Genomic DNA, 24,514 nt, shown 5'->3' on the forward strand with positions numbered 1-24,514 from the left:
ACAGAGAAACACTGTCTCAAAAAAAAAGTGTGCACATCTAAGTATATTGTTCTTCTCAAGTGAAGGTGAACAAACACTGGTTGTTTGATACCACAAAAGGCACTACAAAGATCTATTATAAAAAAAAAAATAGGATGGATTGGAGAAATTTTAAATGGCCATATAAAGGGGTTGGACAGCATTGAAAATCTTGCACAAATCTCCATCTTCTCTCATTTGATTTCTCCCATACTAGGGTGTAGCAGGGCAGCTGCAAGAGATTATAAGCCCTTTTCTAGTATTCTTGTATAGTAACTTTGATTCCCCAGGACATCTGGTCCCAGAGGGCATTGGTTTATATCTGGCTCTTGTCTGTTTTGTTTATTGTTCTCCCGATAGGGTGGCTGGGGTTATTCACACTGTCTTTTGAAGATTTCCCCCCAATGTGTTCCTGGTACGTGTAAATGGAGCCTCTGGATCCCCCCCCCCCCATAGAGTTCTTCTTGCCTGTTTTATAAGAATAAAAAAATGATTGGAGATTTTCCATGTCGTGTTCAAGATCATTGCTCCTGTGAAAGAAGGAAGCCTGGTGTGCTTCCAAAAGCCATGTCCCAATAAATGAGTGGGGTGCTGTACCCCTTTAGAAAAATATAATATCCCAAACTTTTTCCCAGTTGAAATTGTATGAGGTTTGTCTTGAAGGAAACTCCCTCTACTTGCTGGGGCTGGTGGCATACATCTTTAATCCCAGCACTCAGGAACCGGAGACAGAAGCAAGCAGATCTCAGTGAATTAGAGTTCAACTTGGTCCAGACAGCAAGTTCCAGGCCACTCAGAGCTACATAGTAAGATCTGTCTGCAAAAAGAAGAGGAGGAGCAGGAGGGTGAGGAGGGGACACTAAAGAAATTTCATTATCTTTACCCTTGGGAGGGATTTTCTAAAATGTGTTAGGATTTTTAAAAACATACCTTCACTATCTGTGAGGATCTTTGCTTTCCTTTGTTAACAGTTAACTATTTTTCCTAAGGTAGTAGTAAGGAAAAAAAGCAAAACCCTGGATTCTCTTGGGCTAGCCTTGTGTCTTTTTGGAATTTTCTTTGGCTTCCAACCAGCTCCCAAATAAAAACACAGAGACTTACTGTCAATATTTGGCCTTAGGCTTGTCCCACTAGTTCTTTTAACTTAATTTAACCTGTTTCTACTCATCTACATTTTGCCTCAGGGCTTTTTACCATTCTTTCATTCTGTATGTCCTGCTTTCCTGCTTCCTCTGTGTGTCTTGGCTGGTTTGCCCCTCTCATCTCCTTTCTTCCTCAATCCTAAATTCCTCCTCCTACTTATTCTCCCTGCCTGGAAGACCCACTTACTACTCCTTCCTTGCTATTGCTGTTCAGCTTTTTACTAGACCAATCAGGTACCTTAGGCAGGCAAAGTAAAACAACACATCTTTACATAGTTAAACAAATGTAATAGCTCTTTACCTAGCTAAATATTCCACAATCTTGGCTTCCACTCAGGGTTTCTCTGAGGCCTTTTGTCCTTTGTGGACAATGTATACATGCATTTTTGTTGTATTTGTTTCACAACCTCTTTTGAAATGGCTTTTTACACTGGGTACATGTAACTTTATTTTCCGCAAGATAGATAATGTGGTAGTTTGATTGTAATTGGTCCCCATAATCTCATAGGGAGTAGCACTATTTAGGAGGTGTGACTTTGTTGGAGTAGGTATGGCCTTTCTGGAGGAAGTGTGTCACCACGGGGACGAGCTTTGAGATTATCTATGTTCAGGATACCACCCAGTATCTCAGTCAACTTCCTGCTGCCTGCAAGATGTGGATTTTCAGCTACTTCTCCAGAACCATGTCTGCACACTGACATGTCCTACCATGATGATAATGGACTGAACCTCTGAACTGAGTCACCCAATTAAATATTTTCCTTTAAAAGAGTTGCTGTGGCCACTGGGCAGTGGTGGCACACAACTTTAATCCCAGCACTCAGAAGGCAGAGGCAGGCAGATCTCTGTGAGTCTGAGGCCAGCCTGGTCTAGAGAGCTAGTTCCAGGACAGCTAGGGCTGTTACACAGAGAAACTCTGTCTCGAAAAGGTTGCCATGGTCATCGAGGTCATGATGTCTCTACACAGCAATAAAAACCCTAACAGATAAATTCAAGGGAAGGGTAAGGAGGAAAACATTCAAAACGCTGGATCCAGTTCATTTCCTTAACTGGAGCTTAGCTATTTTTGCTGCGGATTCATAATTTTGAGAGAAATGTCTGTTTCTTTTTTCTAATAATTTTTTGAAGAGTGTTTCAACAGAATACAGATCAGTTGTCAGGGTGCTTGCCCAGCCTACATAGGGCCTAGGGTTGGATTCCCAGATCTGCATAAGATGACATGGTGATACACATCTCTAACCCCAGCACCTGGGAGACGGAGGCACTAGAACAAGTTCAAGGCCATCTTTGACTATATATTTAGCTTTAAGTCATCATGGACTATCGAGAGAAAGAAAGAGAGAGGGAAGGAGGGAGGGAGGGAGGGGAAAAGGAGGAAGAAGAGGAGGAAGTGGAATGGGGAAAATCGCACACAAAAGAAGAGGAAGAGGCAAAGGAACAGAAAAATGAGAGCTGAGAGCTGACAAAAATCAGATATAACCAATACATTTTCTATTCTTCAACATCTTTTTTTTCAGTTATAGTGTCCAGCAAGTGCTCTTAACTGCTCTTCTCCATCCCAAGTTCTCTGCTCTTGCAGAAGCCCAAGTCTGATTCACTACCATAAGTATCTCCAGCTTCTGGGGGTTTGTCACTCTCTTCTGGCCTCTGATGGTACCTGCACTTACACATTCATATTCTCTCTCTCTCTCTCTCTCTCTCTCTCTCTCTCTCTCTCTCTCTCTCTCTCTCTCTCTCTCTCTCTCTCTCTCACACACACACACACACACACAGACACATGCAAGTAAAAAGGAATTAAAATTTTTAAGTATTAGAAACCAACTCAGCAAAAATCATAGGATCATGATGCAAAGTGATGAGAGATGAAGAAAGGACTCATCAATATCCAGCCAGCAGGCAGCATAGATAGTGGACATGAGGGACCCATAGCTCCTGGTGACTCCTCCAGGGAAGGTGAAGCTTCATGTTGTTTGTTAAAACTGATGATACAAAACAAATCTCTTGCTCTAAAGAGAGCAAGAAATAATTTATTACAAGTGAAATGTGAATGACCATTGTTGGGGAATATTATTTTAAGGTGTGTGACTTTTGTTTATGCTGCACTTGTTTAACTCTGTGAAGCTGTGATTCTTTGCCTGTCTAAAACACCTGATGGTCTAATAAAGAGCTGAACAGCCAATATTGAGGCAGGAGCAAGTGGGGCTGGCAGCCAGAGAGTGTAAAAAAAAGGAAAAATGAAAGGAAAAGGACATTAGTGGCCACCCACCCACCCAGCCACAGAGGGAAGTAAGATATACAGAAGTAGAAAGATAAAAGGCCAGAGGCAAAAGGTAGTCAGGATAATTTAAGAAAAGCTGGCTAGCAACAAACCAATTTAAGGCTGGGCATTTGTAAAAAAATAATAAACCTCTGTGTGGGATTTAATAGGGAGGTGGGTGGTGGGTCCCCCAAAAAGTCAAAAGAGAAAAAACAACCAATTACAGCCTTAGTCTGAAAACATGGATTCAGGTTACCCTGACTTATGTCTTACTGTGAGAGGTTACATCAACTTTTATAGCTATAGAACAAGTGATGATCATATTTGATGCATTTACCAAATACTTTGGTGGGGACAACAAGTAGATAGATCACAACAGAACAGGGTGAATCTCATTTATAGATTTGAAATGCTACCTTTTTTCCCCCGCTGTCTGTTTGTTTTGAGATAGGGTATTTATATGTAGTTTTGCTTGTCCTGGAACTTACTCTGTAGACCAGAATGGCCATGAACTCTCAGAGAGCCTCCTGCCTCTGCCTTCTGGATGCTGGGATTAAGCACATGCACTAACATGCCAAGCTCTTTTAAAAAATTTTTTTTAATTTTTGTTTTTTGAGAGAGTTTCTCCGCATAGTCCCCACTGTCGTGGAACTCACTTTGTAGACCAGGCTGGCCTTGAACTCACAGAGATCTGCCCGCATCTGTCTTCCGAATGCTGGGACTAAAGATGTGTGCCACCCTGCCAGGCTTCTTTTTAAAAATTTTGATTTACCCAGGTCCCCTCCCACTGCCCGGTTTCTCCAAGTCTCTCTTTTTTGAAAATTAAAAACATTTAAATTTTTTATGTGTATGGGTGTTTTGCCTTCATATGTTTGTGCATCACTTGCATGCCTAGTGCCCCCAGGCCAGAAGACAGAGTTGAATCCCCTGGAGCTAGAGTTACAGATGGTTGTGAGCTGTGATGTGGTGCTGGGAGTCGAACCTGGGTCCTCTACAAGAGCAGTCAGTGCTCTTGACTGCTGAGCCCTATCTAGCTCCAGATGCTATTATCTTTAGGGTTTGGCAGAAGCTAATGCTCTGCTAAGTTTAACAATGCATTCCAAGGTTTTACCTAATAGTAACCAAAATACTATGTCAGACAGAGAGATAGTTGGTAAATGGCTATCAAAAGGGACTACCAAGCCCGAATTGGTGTGGAATTGTAATCCTGGTAGCTCAGAAGGTTGATGCAGAAGTCAGAAAGTTCAAAGCCCACCTAGACAATTTAACATGTCTGAAAATAAATGTAAAAAGAAGGCTGTGGCTACACTTCATTGGCAGAGTGCTTGCCCAGAAAGCATGAGCCTCAGGCTTCAATCCTCAATACTGCAACAAAGGTGAGGAAACTAAAGATACCCCAAACATAATGTGGCTTTCAATCTACAACGTCCCAGGTCTCTATGACGATAACATTCTATTCATGCCAGTCTGCAGAACCTTCAACACAGAGCATGTTGGTTCACAGATTTCAGACCCACCAGATTCCTGTTTCTTGTTGGGTGGTGGTGACACACACTTTTTTCAAAAATAACCTCTCTCTCTCTCTCTCTCTCTCTCTCTCTCTCTCTCTCTCTCTCTCTCTCTCTCTCTCTCTCTCTCTCAGATTTATTATGTATACAGTATTCTGCCTGTATGTCTGCCTGCAGATCAGAAGAAGGCACCAGATCTCATGACAGATGGTTGTGAGTCACCATATGGTTGCTGGGAATCAAACTCAGGACCTCTGAAGAGCAGCCAGTGCTTTTAACCCCTGAGCCATCTTTCCAGCCCAGACACACACTTTTTAATACCAGCACTCGGGAGGCAGAAGCAGTCTGATCTCTGAGTTTGAGGTCAGCCTGATCTATAGGGCAAGTTCCAGGACAGCCAGGGCCAAACAGAAACCCTGTCTTAAAAAACAATAAATGTATAAACAAACAGATAAAATCCTGTTTCTTCTCTACCACCTAACTACCACCATCAGCTAGGTATAGAATCTGGGACTTGGCCAATGCTAGGCAAGTGCTCAGTCACTGCACTGAACACACCCTTTTAAAATTGGGATTCTCCTGGTCTCACTAGCAATGGTGTTTAAATTTAAATATTACTGTGTGTGTGTATGCACACACATGTGCATACACAGGAACCTGTGAGGCATAGCACATATGCAGAAGTCAGAAAATAACTTTGGGAGTTGTTTTAACACATGGAGTTTGGGGCTCCCAGGTCATCAAGGTTGTAACAAGCATTTTTACCTGCAGAGCCATCTTACTCACTCACTGGACCTGAACCTTGTCTCTGGTCTACACCTTTGTTTCTTCTTGTTTTAATACTTCCTCACCTCTCTGGCTTCCCCCTTTCCCCTATCCTTCTAAAATCATGTGTTCAACCATCACCAGTGACTTCAAATCACTAAGGTGATTACTCAGTTTTCAAAGTCCTGCTTTTTCCATGCCAGTCTCACAGGGATAAGTTTGTTTAAAATGTTTAAAACATGGGGAGAATACAGAGAAACCCTGTCTCGAAAAACAAAACAAAAACGGGGGAGGGGGGGTTGGGCTCAAACTTAAAAACTCAAATATTTACAGTACATTGCATTTTGAATGTCATCATTCATTCATTTATTCAATATTTAGTGAGTGCTGGATTTAGTGAGTGCCAGGCTATTTTTAGGCCATGGAGACCTAGCAATGATAAAGAAATATAGGCCAGGCATTGGTGGCACACACCTTTAATCCCAGCACTCGGGAGGCAGAGGCAGGCAGATCTCTGTGAGTTCAAGACCAGCCTGGTCTACAAGAGCTAGTTCCAGGACAGCCTCCAAAGCCACAGAGAAACCCTGTCTCGAAAAACCAAAAAAAAAAAAAAAAAAAAAAAAAAAATACAGTCCTGGAGAAATTTGTGCTTCATGGTGTGAGGAAAAAAAAAAAAAAAAGACACACAAACCTAGTTTGGGGAGAAGGTTGAGGATCCAGTCCAGTGGGTAGTGTGGGTAAAATGCTTAGGACAAGAGTTCAAATACGTAGTGTTCATGGAGAAGCTAGGTGCGCTGTTCATATCTGTACCTATAGAACTGGGGAAGTAGACTCCTGTGCATCTCTAGAGCTTGCAGGTCAATAAGTCTAGTAAATCAGTATGCTCTGGGTCAGTGACACCCTGTCTCAAAAAATAAGGTAGTGGGGCTGGAGAGATGGTTTAGCAGCTAAAAAAACGTTGGTGCTCTTGCAGGGGACCCAGGTTCAACTCCCAGTACCCACATGGAAACTCACCACCATACATTAACTCCAGTTCCAGGCAATTGATCTGACATTCTCTTCTAAAATCCACGAGTACCAAGCATGCATGTGGCACACACACATACATGGAGGCAAAACACACACACACATAAAATAAATGAATATAAAGAATAGACTACGATGTAAAGGCTGGGCTGTAGTTCAGAGAAATAGTGTTAGCTTTGTATGAGTAAGTCCTTAGGGCTGTCAAGATGGTGATGATGATGATGATATGATGTGGAGAACAGTCTAAGAAGATACCTACCATGGACCCTTGGTATGACATGCACAGACATGCATACTTGCACACGTGTTCTCACACGAATAGGAACACACGCACGCACGCACGCACACACACACACACACACACAAATAAATTGGGTTGGGGATGCAGCTGGCAGAATGCTTAACACACACGGAATTGTATGTTAGAGCCTTGGCACTTCAGCACTGCATACACCAGGCTGGTGCTGCAAACCAGTAATCGTAGGATTCAAGTAAAAGGTAAAAGCAGGAAGATCATTTCAAGTTCTAGGCATAAACCTCTCAAGGTCAAAGTGGTGAGGCCCCATTCCCTAGACTTTATTAAGGGCCACAACAGCCTTTCCCGGCCCATGGAGGTGGGAGAGTGGCCAGGCCCTGCCCTACAGGCAAAAACGAAACAAAACAAGACAAAAACAACCCCAAGATCAAGCCATAAAATCCCTCCAATCCCAGGCCACACTGGAAAACTCAGTGCCCCAAGAAATCCTATATAAGGTCTGCCTCATGCTCCGTTCTTTGCTGCTTCTCTCCAGAGCAGAGGCAGTCATTCTCGTAAAGAGTGATCAAGGTGGAAGGCAGAGGTAGGGGAAATTCTGTGAGTTTGAGGTCAGTGTAGTCCATGTAGAGAGTTCCAGGACAGCCAGGAGACTGTTACACAGAGACAAAAATATCTCTGACATGGCAAAAATCCAATTCTCCAAGAGGACATCTGAAGACTTTCTTAGGCAGGAAAAGGATTACTGTACTACAAATCTAAGCAAATAATCCTCCCCCCCCCAACCAAGTGACAGGGTTTCTCTGTATAGCTTTGGCTGTCCTGGAACTTTGTAGATCAGGCTGGCCTCCATGGAGATCTGGAGATCTGCCTGTCTTTGCCTCCAGATTGCTGGGATTAAAGGCATGCACAAATCAAATAATTTTATTCAATGAGTTGAGCTACTTATTATGTTCTGGCTCTCCTGAATTAACAGCTGTGACCACAGACTAAGTAAAGAGTGGAATTTTGATTATTGGATAGATAAAACGACTCTAATGAAGCCCACAATTCACTATTTGTTAGTGACAAAGGCAAAACAAGAAATACAGAAGATGGGTGGTAGTGGCACAAGCCTTTAATCCCAGCACTTAGGAGGCAGAACTAGGCAGATCTCTGTGAGTTTAAGACCAGCCTGGTCTATGGAGTGAGTTCCAGGACATTCCGAGCTACAGAGACCCTGTCTCAAAAACCAAAAACAAAAGAATGACAGAAGAATCATGAATTAGTACTAGACCAAATTTAATTTGATTAGGCCAGGAAATAAATGACTTATATATCTTTGATCCTAGCACTCAGGAGGCAAAGGCCAGTCTGGAGGATCTTTTGATCCTTGAGGCCAGATAGAATTACATAGTGAAACCTGTCTCATGTAGCACAGACTGGCCTCAAATCATATAGCTGATGCCAGGCGTTGGTGGCGCATGCCTTTAATCCCAGCACTTGGGAGGCAGAGGCAGGCGGATCTCTGTGAGTTCGAGGCCAGCCTGGTCTACAAGAGCTAGTTCCAGGACAGTCTCCAAAGCCACAGAGAAACCCTGTCTCGAAAAACCAAAAAAAAAAAAAAAACAAACAAACAAAAAAAACAAAAAAAAAACTCATATAGCTGAGAATAACCTTGAACTTCTGATCTTCCTGACTATACCTCTGGTTAGCTGGGATTACAGTTATGTTCCACAAAACACTTTTTTGGTATATATATTTCTTTCACAGGAACATTATACACAGATACTAATCAATTTGGGGCAGAAAAATGTCACAACACACACACACACACACACACACACACACACACACACACACACACACACACACCCCAAAACAAAAAAACAAAGAAAAAAATAAATTGGAACCAGGATGTGAATTTAATTAAGTAGAGACTCTTGGTTTAAAACCAGAATTTGTGGGTGTTCAGGATAGAAACAAGAAAGTGGTTTAGAAGAGTGCCTACTGCTTTCAGTCTGTCTTTTCAGACTTTGGTATAGACCTTTAAAGAGACAAAACTGACATACTTTTAGCAGTTAGTTCTTTGGTTTTTAGGTCACCTAGCTAAAGAGATTTGTCTAGGAAGTCCCTGCTTTGAACTGAAGCATCAATGAACTGGAAACCATCCATGTCATACAGCTAGGAGGCAGAAAGTTTCTTGGAAGATCAGTCTTTTTTATTCACAAACCCAGAACACTTGTGGTGGTAGAGAGTTGGTCACATTTAGGATCTGACATTTCTAAACCCTGTTTGTAGCTCCTGATATTGTGCTTTAAAAAAATCTACCTTATGTGTATGAGTGTTTAGCCTACAGGTATGTATATGTATTACATGTATTCCTGCTGCCTGCAAAGGCCAGAAGAGGCCATTGAGTCACAGACGGTGGTAAACTTCTATGTGGGCTGTGGAAATTGAACCTGGGTCCTCTGGAAGAGCAGCCTCTTAACCACTGAGCCACCTCTCCAGCTCTGAAGTTTGTATTTTTATGCAAAGGAACTCTGACAATGAAACGCTTTCACCCACATCACCCTCATTTACTCGGTTTTTGGAGACTAGTACTTAAAAGATAAATAGGAAGTCACTCTCCATTTTCAACTGAAAGAAGCTCTGAGTCTAATCAAGAATGGTAAATATTATTCATTTTCTTCTGTGAACATCTTACTTAAATGCTTCACCAAAGCCACTAGTGCAGGGTTCCCGCCACAGGCCTCAATTTGTTTGTAGGCTTTAGCTTCAAGCTCTCTAAGAGTGTAACGAGTATATTCAAAAGAACCTACATCCTCCAGGTACTGCACACAGTATTTTTTAATATCTATATTTTCTGTTCTTTGGCGCAGGATGTTCTGTACCTGGGTGCTTTCTGGTCTTGACCAAATGGCGTGAATAGTGGGGAATGAGAACTTTCCTTCTGTCAGGTCTTCACAGAAGCTTTTGTTTTCACTGTATTCTTTGGAGTGTAGATTGGCATAATCATCTCTAATCTGGAAGAAGAGACCAAGTGTATCAAGTAGTGGCTTTAAATCTTCTTTGTAATCAGAGAACAACTGCATGAGACCTACTGCTAGTCCAAATAATCCACCTGTCTTCTGTAACACCATGGCTTTATATTCTTCCTCAGTGGGACAGGTGTAGGTGTCCCTCCAGTAAATATCTAGGCCTTGTCCCTGATGGAGTTCCAAAAGTTGACGTGTGAAAAGCTTCACAGCATCTGGGTGATCAAGCGTTAGGACTTTTTCTAGGCCAAGGAAATAGACATAATTGGCAGAATTGATGACAGATGGGATTCCATAGATGCTGTGTGCCACTGGAAAACCACGTCGGAGCTTTGAATTGTCTTCGATATCATCAATGAGTAAGCTGGCATTATGTAGCATTTCAGTCACTTCAATGATAATCTAGAGCAAAACAACCAAAATACAAAGAACATCTTACTAATATACACATAAAACACACTGCTGTGGGATAATCCTTCTAAACACTGTGAATAATATGTTGCTCTCATTGGTTAATAATAAACAATAAAAACTGTTTTGGCCTATAGCAACACAGAATATACCTAGTTAGGAAAGCCAGACTGAATCCAGGGAGAAAGAAGAGTAGATTTGAGGGAGACTTGAGCCTGCTTTGCAAGAAATAAGATGCCAGCAGATTGGTAAAAGCCATGGCCAGGTGGTGATACACAGATGAATAGAAATGGGTTAATTTTTTTTTTTAAGAAATGGGTTAATTTAAATTAAGAGACAGTTAGTAAAAAGCCTGAACAAAGGTGATTAAATTCAGGGATCATGTTCTTAAAAGAAAAAGGGGACATGATACAGAAATGATAGGAAAAAAGGGTAGATTATTGTAATTGGAAAAAAAAGGTAGATTATTGAATCTACTTTAATCTAAAAAAACAACTGTTAATCTCAAAATATTTTACATCGGTATAGATTTAGTTTATTGATATAAATTTAAGGTTAATTTTCTTTTGATGAATGTATATTTCTACTCTTTTTTTAAGGCACTGTGTTTATACAGCTCAATTAAAAATGTAATGTATAATAAGGAATATAGGGTTACAAAAATACAATAGGCATGTATAATAGTCAAACTTAAAGTCATGTTAGCTAGGTTTTCTAGATATACAAAGGGATACTTCAGATAGATAGGTATTCTTTAAACATTTCAAAGACCTAACAAAGATGGCATTTTAAATGTCTTAACAACATACTCCAAAAATAACTATGGGCATCAAAGAAACTCAATGGAGTTTGTTCTCTTTATGGCAAAAGCTGGCCATGTGGGCAAAGAAACTGCCCTTGTTTTAATTGCTGACATATATTGTCTAAACTAAACCAGCAGGAAACAAAAATAAGGCAACTGCCAAGCTTTGCCAAGACAAGGTAGGACAGTCCTTTAAAATTCTCTTTTTCACAGGAAAATCTATAAGATATGCTAGGCCTGTAGGCCAAAGACAGATGCTCCAATATTGCAGAGGAACGTTGGGTAACTTTCCAGGCAGCCAGATGTTTCTGTCATTTTTTTACCTATTTGGAAGTTGCTTGTCTGCACTTCCTGCTTACTCAGGTCATAATATTATTCCCTTCTCTGGTCTTTGATGGAGTTGAAGACTAGATAGTTATAATTATAGTTGTTCTTAGCTATGATAGAAGGCAAGTCAGATACGAAACTTTAAATTCAACCAAGACAGAATAACTAAATATTTTCTTTAATTTTGTCAAATATAAATAGATTAGACATTGTAACTGTCATTTTTACTTGATAACGGTTTTATTGTCTAATTTTACTCTGTTAATATTGAAAGATTCCTTTTTTGATTAGACAGAAAGGCAGAAATGCAGTGGGATAATCTTTCTGAATGCTGTGACTATATGTTTTTCTCATGATTGATAATAAAAGCTGCTTTGTCATATAGCAAGGCAGAATATAGCTGGTGTGGAAACTAAACGGAATACAGGGAGAAAGAAGGGCAGGGTCAGGGAGATGAGAGCCAGCCACCCAAGAAACAAGATGCCAGCAGACTGTTAAAATCATGGCCACATGGCAATATATGGATGAACAGAAATGGGTTAATTTAAATGTAAGAGCTAGTTAGTAATAAGCCTGAATTATAAGCCAAACATTTTGTAATTAACATTAAGCCTCTGAGTGATTATTTAGAAGTGGCTGTGGGTCAGAGAAACCTCTGATTATAACACACATGTAAAGGTATACAAATACAAATATACAAAGACTATTATTGCACATACATGTGTACACACACACAGAGAACTTTTTTTTTTTTGGTTTTTTGAGACAGGGTTTCTCTGTATTGTTTTGGAAGCTATCGGTCCAGCCCAGCCTCGAACTCACAGAGATCTGCCTGCCTCTGCCTCCCAAGTGCTGGGATTAAAGGCGTGCGCCACCACCGCCCGGCCCAGAGAACGTTTTAAAAGATTTACTTTTACTATTTTTAATTTGTGTATGTTTCAGTGTGTGAGTATACACATGTGAGTACAGTTGCCCCTGGAGGCTAGAGACATCTGATTCCCCTGGATCCTGAATTATAGGCAGTTGTGAGGTGCCTGCTGTAGGTGCTGGGAATTGAACTTAGGTCCTCTGGCAGAGCAGTACATGCTCTTTTTTCTTTTCTTTTCTTTTTTCTTTTTTTTTTTTCTGAACAGGGTTTCTCTGTAGGTTTGGAGACTGTCCTGGAACTCTCTTTGAAACCCAGGCTGGCTTTGAACTTGCAGAGATCTACCTGTCTCTGTCTTCCCAATGCTGGGATTAAAGGCGTGCTGCTGCACCTGCACCTGCACCTGCACCTGCACCACCACCACCCAGCACAGTACATGCGCTAATTAATCTCAGAGCCATCTCTCCAGCCCAGATTTTTTTTTTCTTTTTGAGGCATAGACTTCCTATGTAGCTAGTTCCTAAGGTACATGCTTGGTCAAAACAGGTTGTATTAAATGATATCACCAAATTATTAAAATCTTAGTTGTCTTAAGCTTTTACAACTAATTAATATTTAGCATCCTCCACATATAATATTGTATCAGCATTAGCAGAATAAGGATCTTGGAGTATTTTTACATGGTGTTTACTAATTCCCTGGTGGTTAAATGGGGAAGAAGAATAAGATTAAAATCACCTAAGGGCTGGGCTGGGGCTGTGGCTCAATGACAGAGCATTTGCCCGGCATGCTCAAAGTCCAGAATCTGACCCACAGTAGGACAAAACAGAGAAAAAGAAGACTGCCTAGATACCTGTAGTTTGTCTTCTGGAACTTTCAGCCAGTGATTAAATGCCTGTGAAAGTTTGGTTCTGACCTGTTTACCTGTAATTAAAACATAGGACACGACAAATAAAACATTATTTCACTTAAAAAATAACTTTAAAAAACATTTATTCAATTGTGTTTATATGTGCATGTGCATTTCATGGTCAGAAGACAGCTTTCAGCCGGGCGTTGGTGGCGCACGCCTTTAATCCCAGCACTCAGGAGGCAGAGGCAGGCGGATCTCTGTGAGTTCGAAGCCAGCCTGGTCTACAAAGTGAGTTCCAGGACAGCCTCCAAAGCTACAGAGAAACCCTGTCTCGAAAAACTTGCTTCAAAACTGATCAGACTTAGTAAGATAGTCACATCAACCCATTTCCTTCCCTGCTGGGTACACCTCAGATTCACCACTGTAAAGGATACAAAGGAGCTGGATTCATCCTCTTCATTTTATCATTCAAACTATACTTGGGTGGGTATGTCAGGTGTCTCATAACCATATGTAACTCCAGCTCCAGGAGCTCTAACACTCTCTTTACTGCACTGCGGGCACCCACACACATGCACACATATTTCCCAACCCCCAACACACATATCACAATTAATGGCAAAAAAGCACAACTTTTTAGAAAGAGGCCTACAAGAAAGTCTAAAGTACTTCAGTGACTTTTAATCTTAATTTGGGGGTGAAATGGACACTGAACTTGGGGGTGGAATGGTCATTTTTAGAAAATGCACTTTAGCCGGGCGTTGGTGGTGCATGCCTTTAATCCCAGCACTTGGGAGGCAGAGGCAGGTGCATCTCTGTGAGTTCGAGGCCAGCCTGGTCTACAAGAGCTAGTTCCAGGACAGCCTCCAAAGCCACAGAGAGACCCTGTCTCGAAAAACCAAAAAAAAAAAAAAAAAGAAAATGCACTTTAATCTCTTCCTTTTTCTAAAAAACAAAGACAGTCTGTTTGGGAAAAATTAGTACTACCTGTCACACAAAAACCTGAAAAAATTTTGCCAATGAATTTCCTCATAAAATTATGTGTCATTCCTTTACATTAAGGTTTTAAGAGAGTAGGACGACTTTAGTTTACAGTTAAACCAGTTAAACAAGTGCTAGCCTCGTTGTGTTGACTAGGGCCACTAGCTTTCCAAAAGCATTTTCTTTTTCACATGGAAAGCTGGGGAAAGGTCTTTAGGTAGTAGTTGCCAGTAGAGTTAAATTATCATAAGCATAAAGCAATGGTAGATAAAAATTACAATCAGTTCATTTAATATAATTTTGTATGCAAGATCCAATATTGCAAATTCAGGGCTCAAGAAAATAGTTACACAGAAGTCAAATTACAGAGGCTGGGAGGTGGCTCTGTGGTTAAGAACACTTGCTGCTCCTCCAGAAGTTACAGGTTTGATTCCCAGCTTTCACATGGTGGCTTAGAATTCTAACTGTAACTTCAGTCCGAGGAGATCTGACTTCTTCTGGCTTCCTCAAGCAGAAGGAGTACACGTGGTACACAGACACACACAGCCCAAACCTCCATACACATAGAGTAAAAGTGTAAAATGACACAAAAAGTTAAGTTTCAGTCTGGGTACAGTGGTGCATACCTTTAATCTCAGCACTAGGAAGACAAAAGGAGACAGACCTCTGTGAGTTTGAGGTCAGCAAGCCTCTGACTCAAAAAAAAAAAAAAAAAAAAAAAGTGAAGTTTCAGAGGTAAAGGTGATTAGGGTAAAGACTAATGACCTGAATTCCATCCCCCAGGATCCTCGAAGCTCCACATATAGTCACAGAAATAAATTAAGGAGAAGAAAAAAAAAAAAACGGAGTTGGGTTGGACAGATGGCTCAGAGATTTAGAATAAGTTAAGAGGACTGGCGTTGGTGGCGCACGCCTTTAATCCCAGCACTTGGGAGGCAGAGGCAGGCGGATCTCTGTGAGTTCGAGGCCAGCTGGTCTACCGAGCAAGTTCCAGGACAGTCTCCAAAACAATACAGAGAAACCCTGTCTCGAAAAACCAAAAAAAAAAAAAAGAATGAGTTAAGAGCTGGGCAGTAATGACCATGCCTTTAATCCCAGCACTTAAGAGGCAGAGGCAGGAGTTTGAGGCCAGCCTGATCTATGATTGAGTTCCAGTGCTAAGCTACACAGAGAAACCTTGTCTCAAAGCCCCCCAACCCTCTCCCCCCCTCCAAAAAAAATGAGTTAAGGTCCTGTAGAGGGCCTGGGTTTGGCTCCTAGCACCTATCACAGAAGCCTTACAACTGGCTGTAACTCCAGCTCCAGAGGATATAACATCCCCTATGACCATAGTCATCTGCATGCATGTGCACATACCATCCCACGGACACATAATTAAAAGAAAGAAGAAATAACATTTTAGGATTGGTCACAGAACACCTGTAATCCTTGCACTTGGAAAGCAGAGGCAGAAGGTTCACCACAAATTCCAGGTCAGCCTGGGCTACTTAATGGATTCTAGGCCAGCTTAGGGAGGTTATTAACAAGATACTGTCTCAATAAAACAGAAAGCAAAACAGAGGCATTTTCTTTTTTTCTTTTTAAAGAGCCAATTCTTTTTTTTTGTTTTTGGATGTGAGACAGGGTTTCTCTGTATTGTTTTGGATGCTGTTCTGAAACTAGCTCTTGTAGACCAGGCTGGCCTCGAACTCACAGAAATCCGCCTACTTCTGCCTTCGGAGTGCTGGGATTAAAGGCATGCACCACCAATGCCCGGCAAAGAGCCAATTCTTTAAAAAAATTATTTATTTATTCATTATGTATACCAGAAGAGGGCACCAAACCTCATTACAGACGGTTGTGAGTCACCAGTGGTTGCTGAGAATTGAACTCAGGACCTCTGGAAGAGCAGCTAGTGCTTTTAACCTCTGAGCCATCTTTCCAGCCCCCAGAAACACTTTCATTATATAGTTCTTTGAATAATTCCTCTTTTAATGGTATCACTTCAAGTGGAAGGTCTCAAAGACCATTTAAGTTTACCCTTTCCTGTTGCTAACATTTAAATAAACACCACTCTGAAAACTATGCTATATGAACAATAACTGAACTGTTTGTTACCTGGTAATTGAAGTAAGTACATATAGGGTTCTAGAAGAATTCTTTCAGCTTTCTCTTGAGTTTTCTCCATGTTTTACAAATTTCAAAGCTGACCTGTTAAAAAGGAGAAATATAAAATAAATCAAATTACCTTTAAGTTTTAGATTGCAAAGGAATTTTTATTAAGGTGGTGCTTAGAAAGACAGACCTTAAATTTTATTTACATAGCAAAACATTACATGTATAAAACCTTGAAAACATTTGCAGAGCAAAAAGAGCCAGCCACAAAAGAACATGCTGTATGATACTACTTATAGGAAATGTTCTGAATCAGGCAATCTACACAATGGGAAAGGAGGTTAGTGGTTTCTGGCTCAGAAAAATAAGGACTGCTACTAATGAATAATGAAGGTGTGTGCACACGTTAGCATGTGTGTGGTGTATGTACAGGACCAAAATGGTATTAGAATGTGGTGATGGCTGTACACTGCGACTATACTAAAATCTACTAAATGGATATTTTTAAGAAAGTTTTTCAAAAGTCTTATAGTATAGCCCAAATTTGTGACTGTCCTACCTCATGGTTTTTAGTGCTGAAATTACAGACATGCATCACCATATCTAGTTTGTCCTGAGACGGGGTCCACTATGGTGCCCAAGATAGTCTTGACGTTGTGAGTTCAAGCCACCAAATTCATCTTAACTATATACTTTGTATGGGAGGTATATAAATTATACCTCAAGTTTCTAAACAGAAAAAATTTTCATTCCACTGATTACATAGACCAGAATGTTTAATTTAATTTTTTTTTTTTTGGTTTTTTCAAGACAGGGTTTCTCTGTATTGTTTTGGAGCCTGTCCTGGAACTCACTCGGTAGACCAGGCTTGGTCTCGAACTCAGAGATCCACCAGCCTCTGCCTCCCATGTGCTGGGATTAAAGGCGTGCACCACCACCACCACCACCACCACCACCACCACCACCACCACCACCACCACCCGGCTCAGAATGTTTAATTGATTTTAAAGTAGTTTTCTTAGATGACTTATAGTAAGCTTTGCTAGTTAATTAATCATAAATAGCTTAAATTGTTGACACCAAATAAATGTCAAAACAAATTCACAAAACAGACATTTCAATAGTGATTACAAATATTCTTCCATGAATATTAAGATAAGTGTGCTTTGTAATTTGTGAAGAACATTTTTCTCAGATCAATAAATTTCAGAGATTATTTATAGCTGCATACTAATTTGAATACAATTATTTTATTTAAGAATTCCCTATAGTGCTTCATTATTTTGAATATTGCCTTTACTTCCATATTTCCAAGAATATAAATTGTGGCATGTATGTACATATGTATTTTTTGAGACAAGATATATGCAGTCCCAGCTAGCTTTGAATTCCTGATTCTTCTGCCTCTACTTCCAAATATGAATCATGGTCTTTGCGGGGGGTGTCCTTTACTGGTGAATCTCCTGTTTCTTTGTAAATATCTATGTCTATCTACTTTTCTCCTAAGAGGCTTTGCTTTTCTGGTAACCATGGCATCTCTGATAAGGTTTAGGTGTTACAGTTATGTCTTCTTTGGGGAGCACCATTTTGGTTTTCAGGATAGCAAGCCCTCTTTTAGTAATTTTTTATGGATTCACTGTAAATATAAAACCAAATTTAACTTGGTTACATAATGGCAGCTCATAGTTATTGTTGGTCAAGAGCTAGCTGCATGGTACAAGCTTTGGAAAAGTAAGGCATCTCTGATATGTAGACGGAGTTTCTGTTCTACCTGGTCCTGCAGCCGATTAGTCCCTCCCAAGTAAACACACAGAGGCTTATATTAATTATAAACTGTTTGGAAGATGGCTCAGGCTTCTTATTGTCTAGCTCTCTCTTAATTACTAACCCATATCTATTAATCTAAGTACTTCCATGTGGTCTTGGCTCACAGGAGAATGCCTGCACCTGTTACACCATCTATGGCTACATGGTGTCTCAGCAGATGAGAGTAATTTCCTGTTTCTCCCTGCCTATAGCCTGTTTCTGCCCAGCTATCTCACTTCCTCTATGTCTGTACAGACCTCTCTGGTTAGCTAGTGGCAAGTTCCATTCTCTGACCCTCAGACAGGCTTCATCCTACAAGCAAGATATCACCACAGTGATGGTTAGTGTTGTCAACTTGATAGGCTCTAGAAGAGGGAGTCAGTTCTCTTCTATCATGTGAATCCCATGGACAGAAAAACTCAGGTTGTCAGGCTTCATGTCAAACCCTTAACCTAGAGGCATCTGCTGACTCCACATACAAAATTAAAAGAGTTAAAAGAGAAAATCTATACTGACCTCCACAAAAGCACTGTGGCATGTGGATGCTCACACACATACACAAAAAAATATCTATCATAAACAAAAACTTTTGTATGTGCATGCATTCATGTGTACCAGTACATGTTTGTATGAAAGCTATATAACAACCTTGGGTCTTCTTCAATCATTTTCCACCTTACATTTGAGACAGGGTCCATCACGGAACCCAGGCCTTGCCAATTCAGCTAGATTGGCTAGGCAATTGAGTTCCTGGAATATGCAAGTTCTGGTCCAGGCAAGTGCTGGAGTTAAAGATGGGGGGATGTGGAACTTGGTTCCTCATGCATCACAGATGCTTTACTGACTGAGTCATCTCCCCTGCAATGTCAGTTTGTAACTCTTTATTGAAGACAGATAATAAATGGAAATCAAGGAATGAAAGTGAAAGTGATATATTTATTGTTCAGGTTGCTCTTTAGAACACACACACACACACACATACACTTTTGTTTCTTGTTTGAGGCAGGATTTTCCAATGTGGTTCAGGCTGCCCTAGAATGAACAATCCTCTTTTCTTACCCTTCAAGTGCTAGGATTACATGTGTACCACCATGACCAGTGAAAAGAATGCTTTAAAAATTATTTTTATCGAGGTGGTGTTGGGAATGCCTTTAATCCTAGCACTTGGGAGGTCATAGACACTATGGTCTACAAAAGCAAGTTCTAGGATAGCCAGAGCTGTTACACAGAGAAACCCTCTCTGGAAAAAAACGAAAACAACAAAAAAAGTATTCATTTATTTAACTCTGTGTGTGTGTGTGGATGTCTTAGTTACTACTTTATGGCTATAAAGATACATTATGACCAGTCTAGTGCAGCCACGCACACTTTTAATGCCAGCACTCAAGAGGCAGAGGCAGGGGGGAATCTCTGTGAGTTCAAAGCTAGTATGGTCTACATAGTCCTAAGATAGCCAGGGCTATGTAGAGAGACCCCGTCTCAAAAACCAAAACCAAAACCAAAAAACCCCAACAACAAACCACAACATTATGACTAAGGCAACTTAAAAAGAAAACATTTAATTGGAGGCTTGCTTACAGTTTCAGAGGGTGAGTCCATGAACATCATGATGGAGATCTGGCAGCAAGCAGGCAGGCATGCATGGCACTGGCGCAGTAGCTGAGTTTACATCTTATCCATAAACTGGAGGCAGAAAGCTAACTAGGAATGGCATGGTCCTTTGAAACCTCAAGTCTATTTCTAGAGATACACCTCCTGCAACAAGTCCATACCTTCTAATCCTTCCCATAACAGTTCCATCAACTTTGGGGGGTGGGGGCATTCTCATTTATAAACCACCACAGTGGTATATGTGGAACCTTGAGATTGACATCGGGTAATTTCTTTAATCTTCCTACCTTATCTTTTGAAAGAGTTTTACTGACACTAGAGTTTGTTTGTTTGGCTAGACTGGCTGGCTAGCAAGCCCCCGGAATCCAGCCTTTGCCTCCCCATTGCTGGGATTACAGGTGTGTGCAGCCATATCCAGCTATATAGGTGTTAGGGATAAACACAGCTTCTCATGAGTTCACAGCAAGCACTTTACCTACTGAGCCATTTCTACAGCCTCAAGAGCCCATTTTTGGTAGTTAATTCTTAATAATAATATATGTCAAACATCCACACACAAAAAAATCAACAACCCATCAAAAAATGAATTAACAGAGAAACATCCCAGATACAAAATTTCTAGCCAAATGTGGTAGAACATGTTTGTAATACCAGCAGCTGGGGAGAAGGATCAGGGCCAGCTTGGGCTACATGGCATGTTTCAATCCCTCACTTCCTAAGGAAAAGTTCTCCATTATCCTTGGAAGAACATCACAAGGAAAAGAATGATCATAAAAATATTTTGAAATATTTCAAATGGCAACATAGCAACATTTTTTTCTTCCCCAAGACAGGGTTTTGCTATGTAGTCTAGAGTGACCTGGAACTCCCCATGTAGTCCAGGCTGGCCTTGAACTTTGATCTTCCTGGAGAGGTGGGACTACAGTAACAGTAACTGGACATGTTACTTTGTTCTTAGAGGTTAAAGATTAAAAGATGCAAAGAAGGAAGACAAATAATGTTGGCAACAGATCATTTAAATGTATAATTAAAAAGAATCTGTTCTTTTTGCATTTGCTTATGATCTACTTTTAAGCTAAATCCTCAAGTCCCCAAAGCATCTTTTAATACACTCTTCTTTTTAAACCAGCTAGCAGCCATCTCTTTTCAATTAGGGTGGCAGCAAAAAGCATGCTGCTATCTTGTTTGCATTCTGGAAAACACATTTGACCTAACTTAAAATAATGAAGTCACCAAGAATTTGCCTCTGGGTCAATAGCAGGTACCTTCCGCATAGAAATTAAGAGTGACACATCCACTGGGCAGTGGTGGCCCATGTCTTTAATCCCAGCACTTGGGAGGCAGAGGTGGGCAGATTTCTGTGAGTTCCAGACCAGCCTGGTCTACAAGAGCTAGCTCCAGAACAGTCTCCAAAGCCACAGAGAAACCCTGTCTCAAAAAACCAAAAGAAAAAAAAAAGTAACACATCCTTTAAACATTGAAGTGTCATATTGTTCCCCCATATCCTCAGACAGGGTTTCTCTGTGTAATAGAGCCCTGGCTTTCTGGCATTCACTTTGTAGACTAGGCTGGCCTTAAACTCAGAGATCTGCCTGCCTCTCCAGCTGCAGTTTATTTTTTTTTAAATCTTTAATACTTCTCTACCAGTGATAAATTAAAAAAGTATTTTCTTTGCTCATTCAGTTTAACAGTACTCATATAAGTCAATTAATGTTGCCTTTCCAGAGAATATTTACATATAGTATTCTCTGTGGTGGAGAAACATGAAAACTTATCAAAGTGCTGAGAATCAATCTGTTTTTCACTTTCTTAAGAGTCTAAGAGTTCCATATACTCTTGACATTTCCCTTTTTAAACTAAGGACTGTCAATTGCCATGGGTAGAATTCTCAGCTTTTCATTTACTAGACTTGTAAATGCTGAGTGTCACAAACTCAGTTTATCTTAAGTGAATCACTATAGAATGCCTCAGTGTGAATCTGATATCACTTTCCCACTTTCAAAACTGAAAAGCTGTTCGCAGAGTGGATTAGTGAATATTTATGCAAGAAGACCATTTCCCGTTTCTCTTTGTTGGCTTTCCGAGACAGGGTTTCTCTGTATTGTTCTGGAAGCTGTCCTGGAACTCGATCTGTAGACTAGGCTGGCTTCGAACTCAGAGATCCGCCTGACTCTGCCTGCCAAGTGCTGGAATTAAAGGCGTACAACACCAATGCCCAGCTTACTTTTCTTTTTCTTGAGACAGGGTCTGTCTGGCTCAGGGTGGTCTTGGAATGTGTCAGCACCACAACGCTAAACTCTAATTTTGGGTGAGTTATCATATTAGCAATTCAAGTTGGGAATCCAAGGTATCCTATTTTTCACTGGACCAGTAGAGCAGATTAAACCTGTTTTAATTTTTTTTTTCTTTCTGGTGACAGGGTCATCCTGTGTAGTCCAGGCTGGCCTACAAATACACAGTAATCCTCCTGCTTCAATTTCCAGTATGCTGGATCAAAATTCCTTAACCAACCTTCCTCATACTGGGAAAGCTTTTTCCTGAAACGGGTTTCCAGCATGTTCTTTCTTGGCTCTCTTTTCCTTTAGGCTCTTCTCCTGCTGGCTTCTTGAGCCAAGCTCTATCCTCATTCCTTCAGGAAAACGTCTCTATACTTCCCTGAGCCAAAGTTCTAATTCACATCCTCCTATCACGCTTCACTTTGTCTGAGCAGACGAGTTCAGGAAGTTGTACAAGGTCCATCCCGTCTTTCCATATGAGGACTGAGCTTCTCCTAACACCTCAGAGGATAAAATCAGCGCATCAGTACGCATACAAATATTGAAAATTCTATGCAGAGTATTTCTCTATTTATTTATTTTTTTATAGGCAGGCTCTGGCTTGAAACTAGCTAAACAGATATGGGCCACCAAGAAACGCAGCTGTGACGCGCACAGCAAGACCCTTTCACTCCAAGCCCCGGGAAAAGTGCTCGAAACCAGCAGTGTAGTAATAAGCTCGCAGGCGGGCTTCTCCCCTGAGCCGCATCGGTACACCCTTTCGCTCCTCTGCCTCCCTCGCGTCCCACCACCCGGTCGTTAGTCACCCCGAGCCGGGTCAGCATCCGGGTCTTCTCCCTCCTTTCGCCTTCCTCCTCGGTAACCCCCTCCCCCGCTCCCCATCCGGGTCCCCCCCCTGCCGCCGCGCCGCTGCTCACGGTTCCACGATGATCTCAGACTTGAAGCCGCCGGTCCGAGACTAGCAGTACCCACCATCGACTTCTCACTTTTTAGTTTAGACCGCGGCTCTTCGCGAGACCTCCTTGGAGCCCTCCCACTACTTCACCACAGATATCTCCGCCCTCCTCAGCGGCCAGCGACGCCGCATTACTCGATGCAAGAAAATACGCCATCCCTGTCACACTGCGCAAGCGTCGTATGCCACCTCCCCTCTGCCTTATGGCCGCGCCCCCTTCCCCTCCCCGCTCCCGTCGAACTCAGGCAAGGGGTATTATGGTCTTGGCAGTTCTTATGTCCGAGAGCTTGTCAAATGGCGCGGAAGAGTGGACTACAAATCCCAGGAAGTATTGAGGCATAACTTTCTGTTTCCATAGAACTGGTGGGAAAATGGCGTCGTTGTTTGTATCGCTCAAACCAATAAAAACTGGGAAGAGGCGGGCTCCGAAGAATCCTAGCCAATCCTAGATCGTCTGAGAGGCATCCGGGAAAGAGGTAGGGGAGGGGAAAAGAGCCGAGGGGAGGGGAGAAGGGAAAGGGGGGGGCCAGGGTGGGGGGAAGCGATGTTTGCCCGTCAGTCGAGTCCGGAGTGAGGAGCACGGGCGCCGGAGCGAAGGGAGAGTCTCGAGCCACAGCTCGCCACCGCCACGGCCACCGCCTGGACGTCTGCCCGGAGGGAGCCGCAGAAGGTCGGCCGCCGCGGTCCTCGGGAGGGTAGCGAGACCGGGGCCCGGACCTCCGTCTGGGAGGGATTTTTCGTCGCCCCCTCCCCCCGCGAGGGAGCCGGAGCGGCCGCCAAACAAAGGTACCAGTCGCCGCCACGGGAGGAGGAGGAGCCGGAGCCCCGGCCGCCGGCGGACCCGCAGCTTCTTCGCCATCGCTTCCCCGGGCCTGCTGGTGTTGGGGGGGGGGGCGGAGCGGGAGACTCTGGCCGCACGGCTCAGACCTCGTCTGCGCCGGAGGTAGGGGCATTATTTTTCGTGGGGGAAGCTCCGGGCCGGGCCGCGCAGCGGGGCAGATGGCAGCGGGGCTGAGTCGGTGCTCGCAGCGGGGCCTCGGCCTCCCGGGACCCCCGCCCCCCCGCGGTGCTGAGCCGGAGCCGCCCTTCCCTGGCCGCATCGTGGGCCCCGCGGCCTCGGCCCGTGGGGCTGGGAGCTGGGTGTCCTCGGTGCCCGTGCCCGGCCCCGACTCCCACTTGCCCGGCTCCGGCTCCCACTTGTGGGCCTGGGCTCGGGCGGGACGAGGACGGGCTCTGTGGGGTCGAGCCGCTGCAGCCCTAGGGCCCCCCGGTTCACTCAGGGCTCAGCCCCGGGGCTCCGGGCAAAGCAGTTCCGTGGGCTTGGACGGCTGCAGCCGCGCTCCAGGCCGCGCCGGACCCTGGGCTTGTTGTGAGTTTTCTTCTGACAGAAATGGCGTCATCGTGGAGGACGGAGAAAAGTCCGTGGAGTCGCGACAATGGGGCGGCAAGCGGAGGGCGGTGGGGGCGGTGGGGGCGGTGGGGGCTCTGGGATGGCGCGTGCCTGCTCGGGCTCCTGGCCCCTCTCGGTGCCGCCCCCGCCTCGGCGG

General features: G+C 42.7%; 2 protein-coding genes across 11 annotated transcripts in view; one reads left to right on the forward strand and one right to left on the reverse strand.

Annotated features, from left to right (window-relative positions):
- Nucleotides 1-8,850: 8,850 nt before the first annotated feature.
- Nucleotides 8,851-24,436, reverse strand: Ggps1 (geranylgeranyl diphosphate synthase 1). 5 transcript variants are annotated; one of them, XM_021228199.2, is made up of 5 exons: nt 22,930-23,147; nt 19,704-19,808; nt 16,323-16,415; nt 13,245-13,315; nt 8,851-10,388 (listed from the first exon to the last, which is right to left on the reverse strand). In XM_021228199.2, exons 3-5 carry the CDS (start codon nt 16,390-16,392, stop codon nt 9,627-9,629), a joined length of 903 nt encoding a protein of 300 aa, XP_021083858.1. In that variant the 5' UTR covers nt 16,393-16,415; nt 19,704-19,808; nt 22,930-23,147; the 3' UTR covers nt 8,851-9,626. The 5 variants fall into 5 exon arrangements, 4 of the variants coding, with proteins under 4 accessions (XP_021083858.1, XP_021083856.1, XP_021083855.1 ...); XM_021228197.2 differs by lacking the exon at nt 19,704-19,808 and adding an exon at nt 22,248-22,506; XM_021228196.2 differs by lacking the exon at nt 19,704-19,808.
- Nucleotides 23,619-24,514, forward strand: part of Arid4b (AT-rich interaction domain 4B) — a 123,258-nt gene continuing 122,362 nt past the window's right edge. For 5 of the 6 annotated variants that reach the window (XR_002383075.2, XM_005071794.4, XM_013114666.3 and 2 more), the window contains exon 1: nt 23,619-23,753. The gene's annotated coding sequence lies outside the window, so the exon portion shown is untranslated. Of the gene's footprint in view, nt 23,754-23,799; nt 23,911-24,514 lie in introns of those variants that run through there. The other variant, XM_013114665.3, reaches the window with a different exon arrangement.

Source organism: Mesocricetus auratus, unplaced genomic scaffold, assembly GCF_017639785.1.
Source record: "Mesocricetus auratus isolate SY011 unplaced genomic scaffold, BCM_Maur_2.0 Super-Scaffold_100013, whole genome shotgun sequence".
Taxonomy (NCBI): Eukaryota; Metazoa; Chordata; class Mammalia; order Rodentia; family Cricetidae; genus Mesocricetus; species Mesocricetus auratus.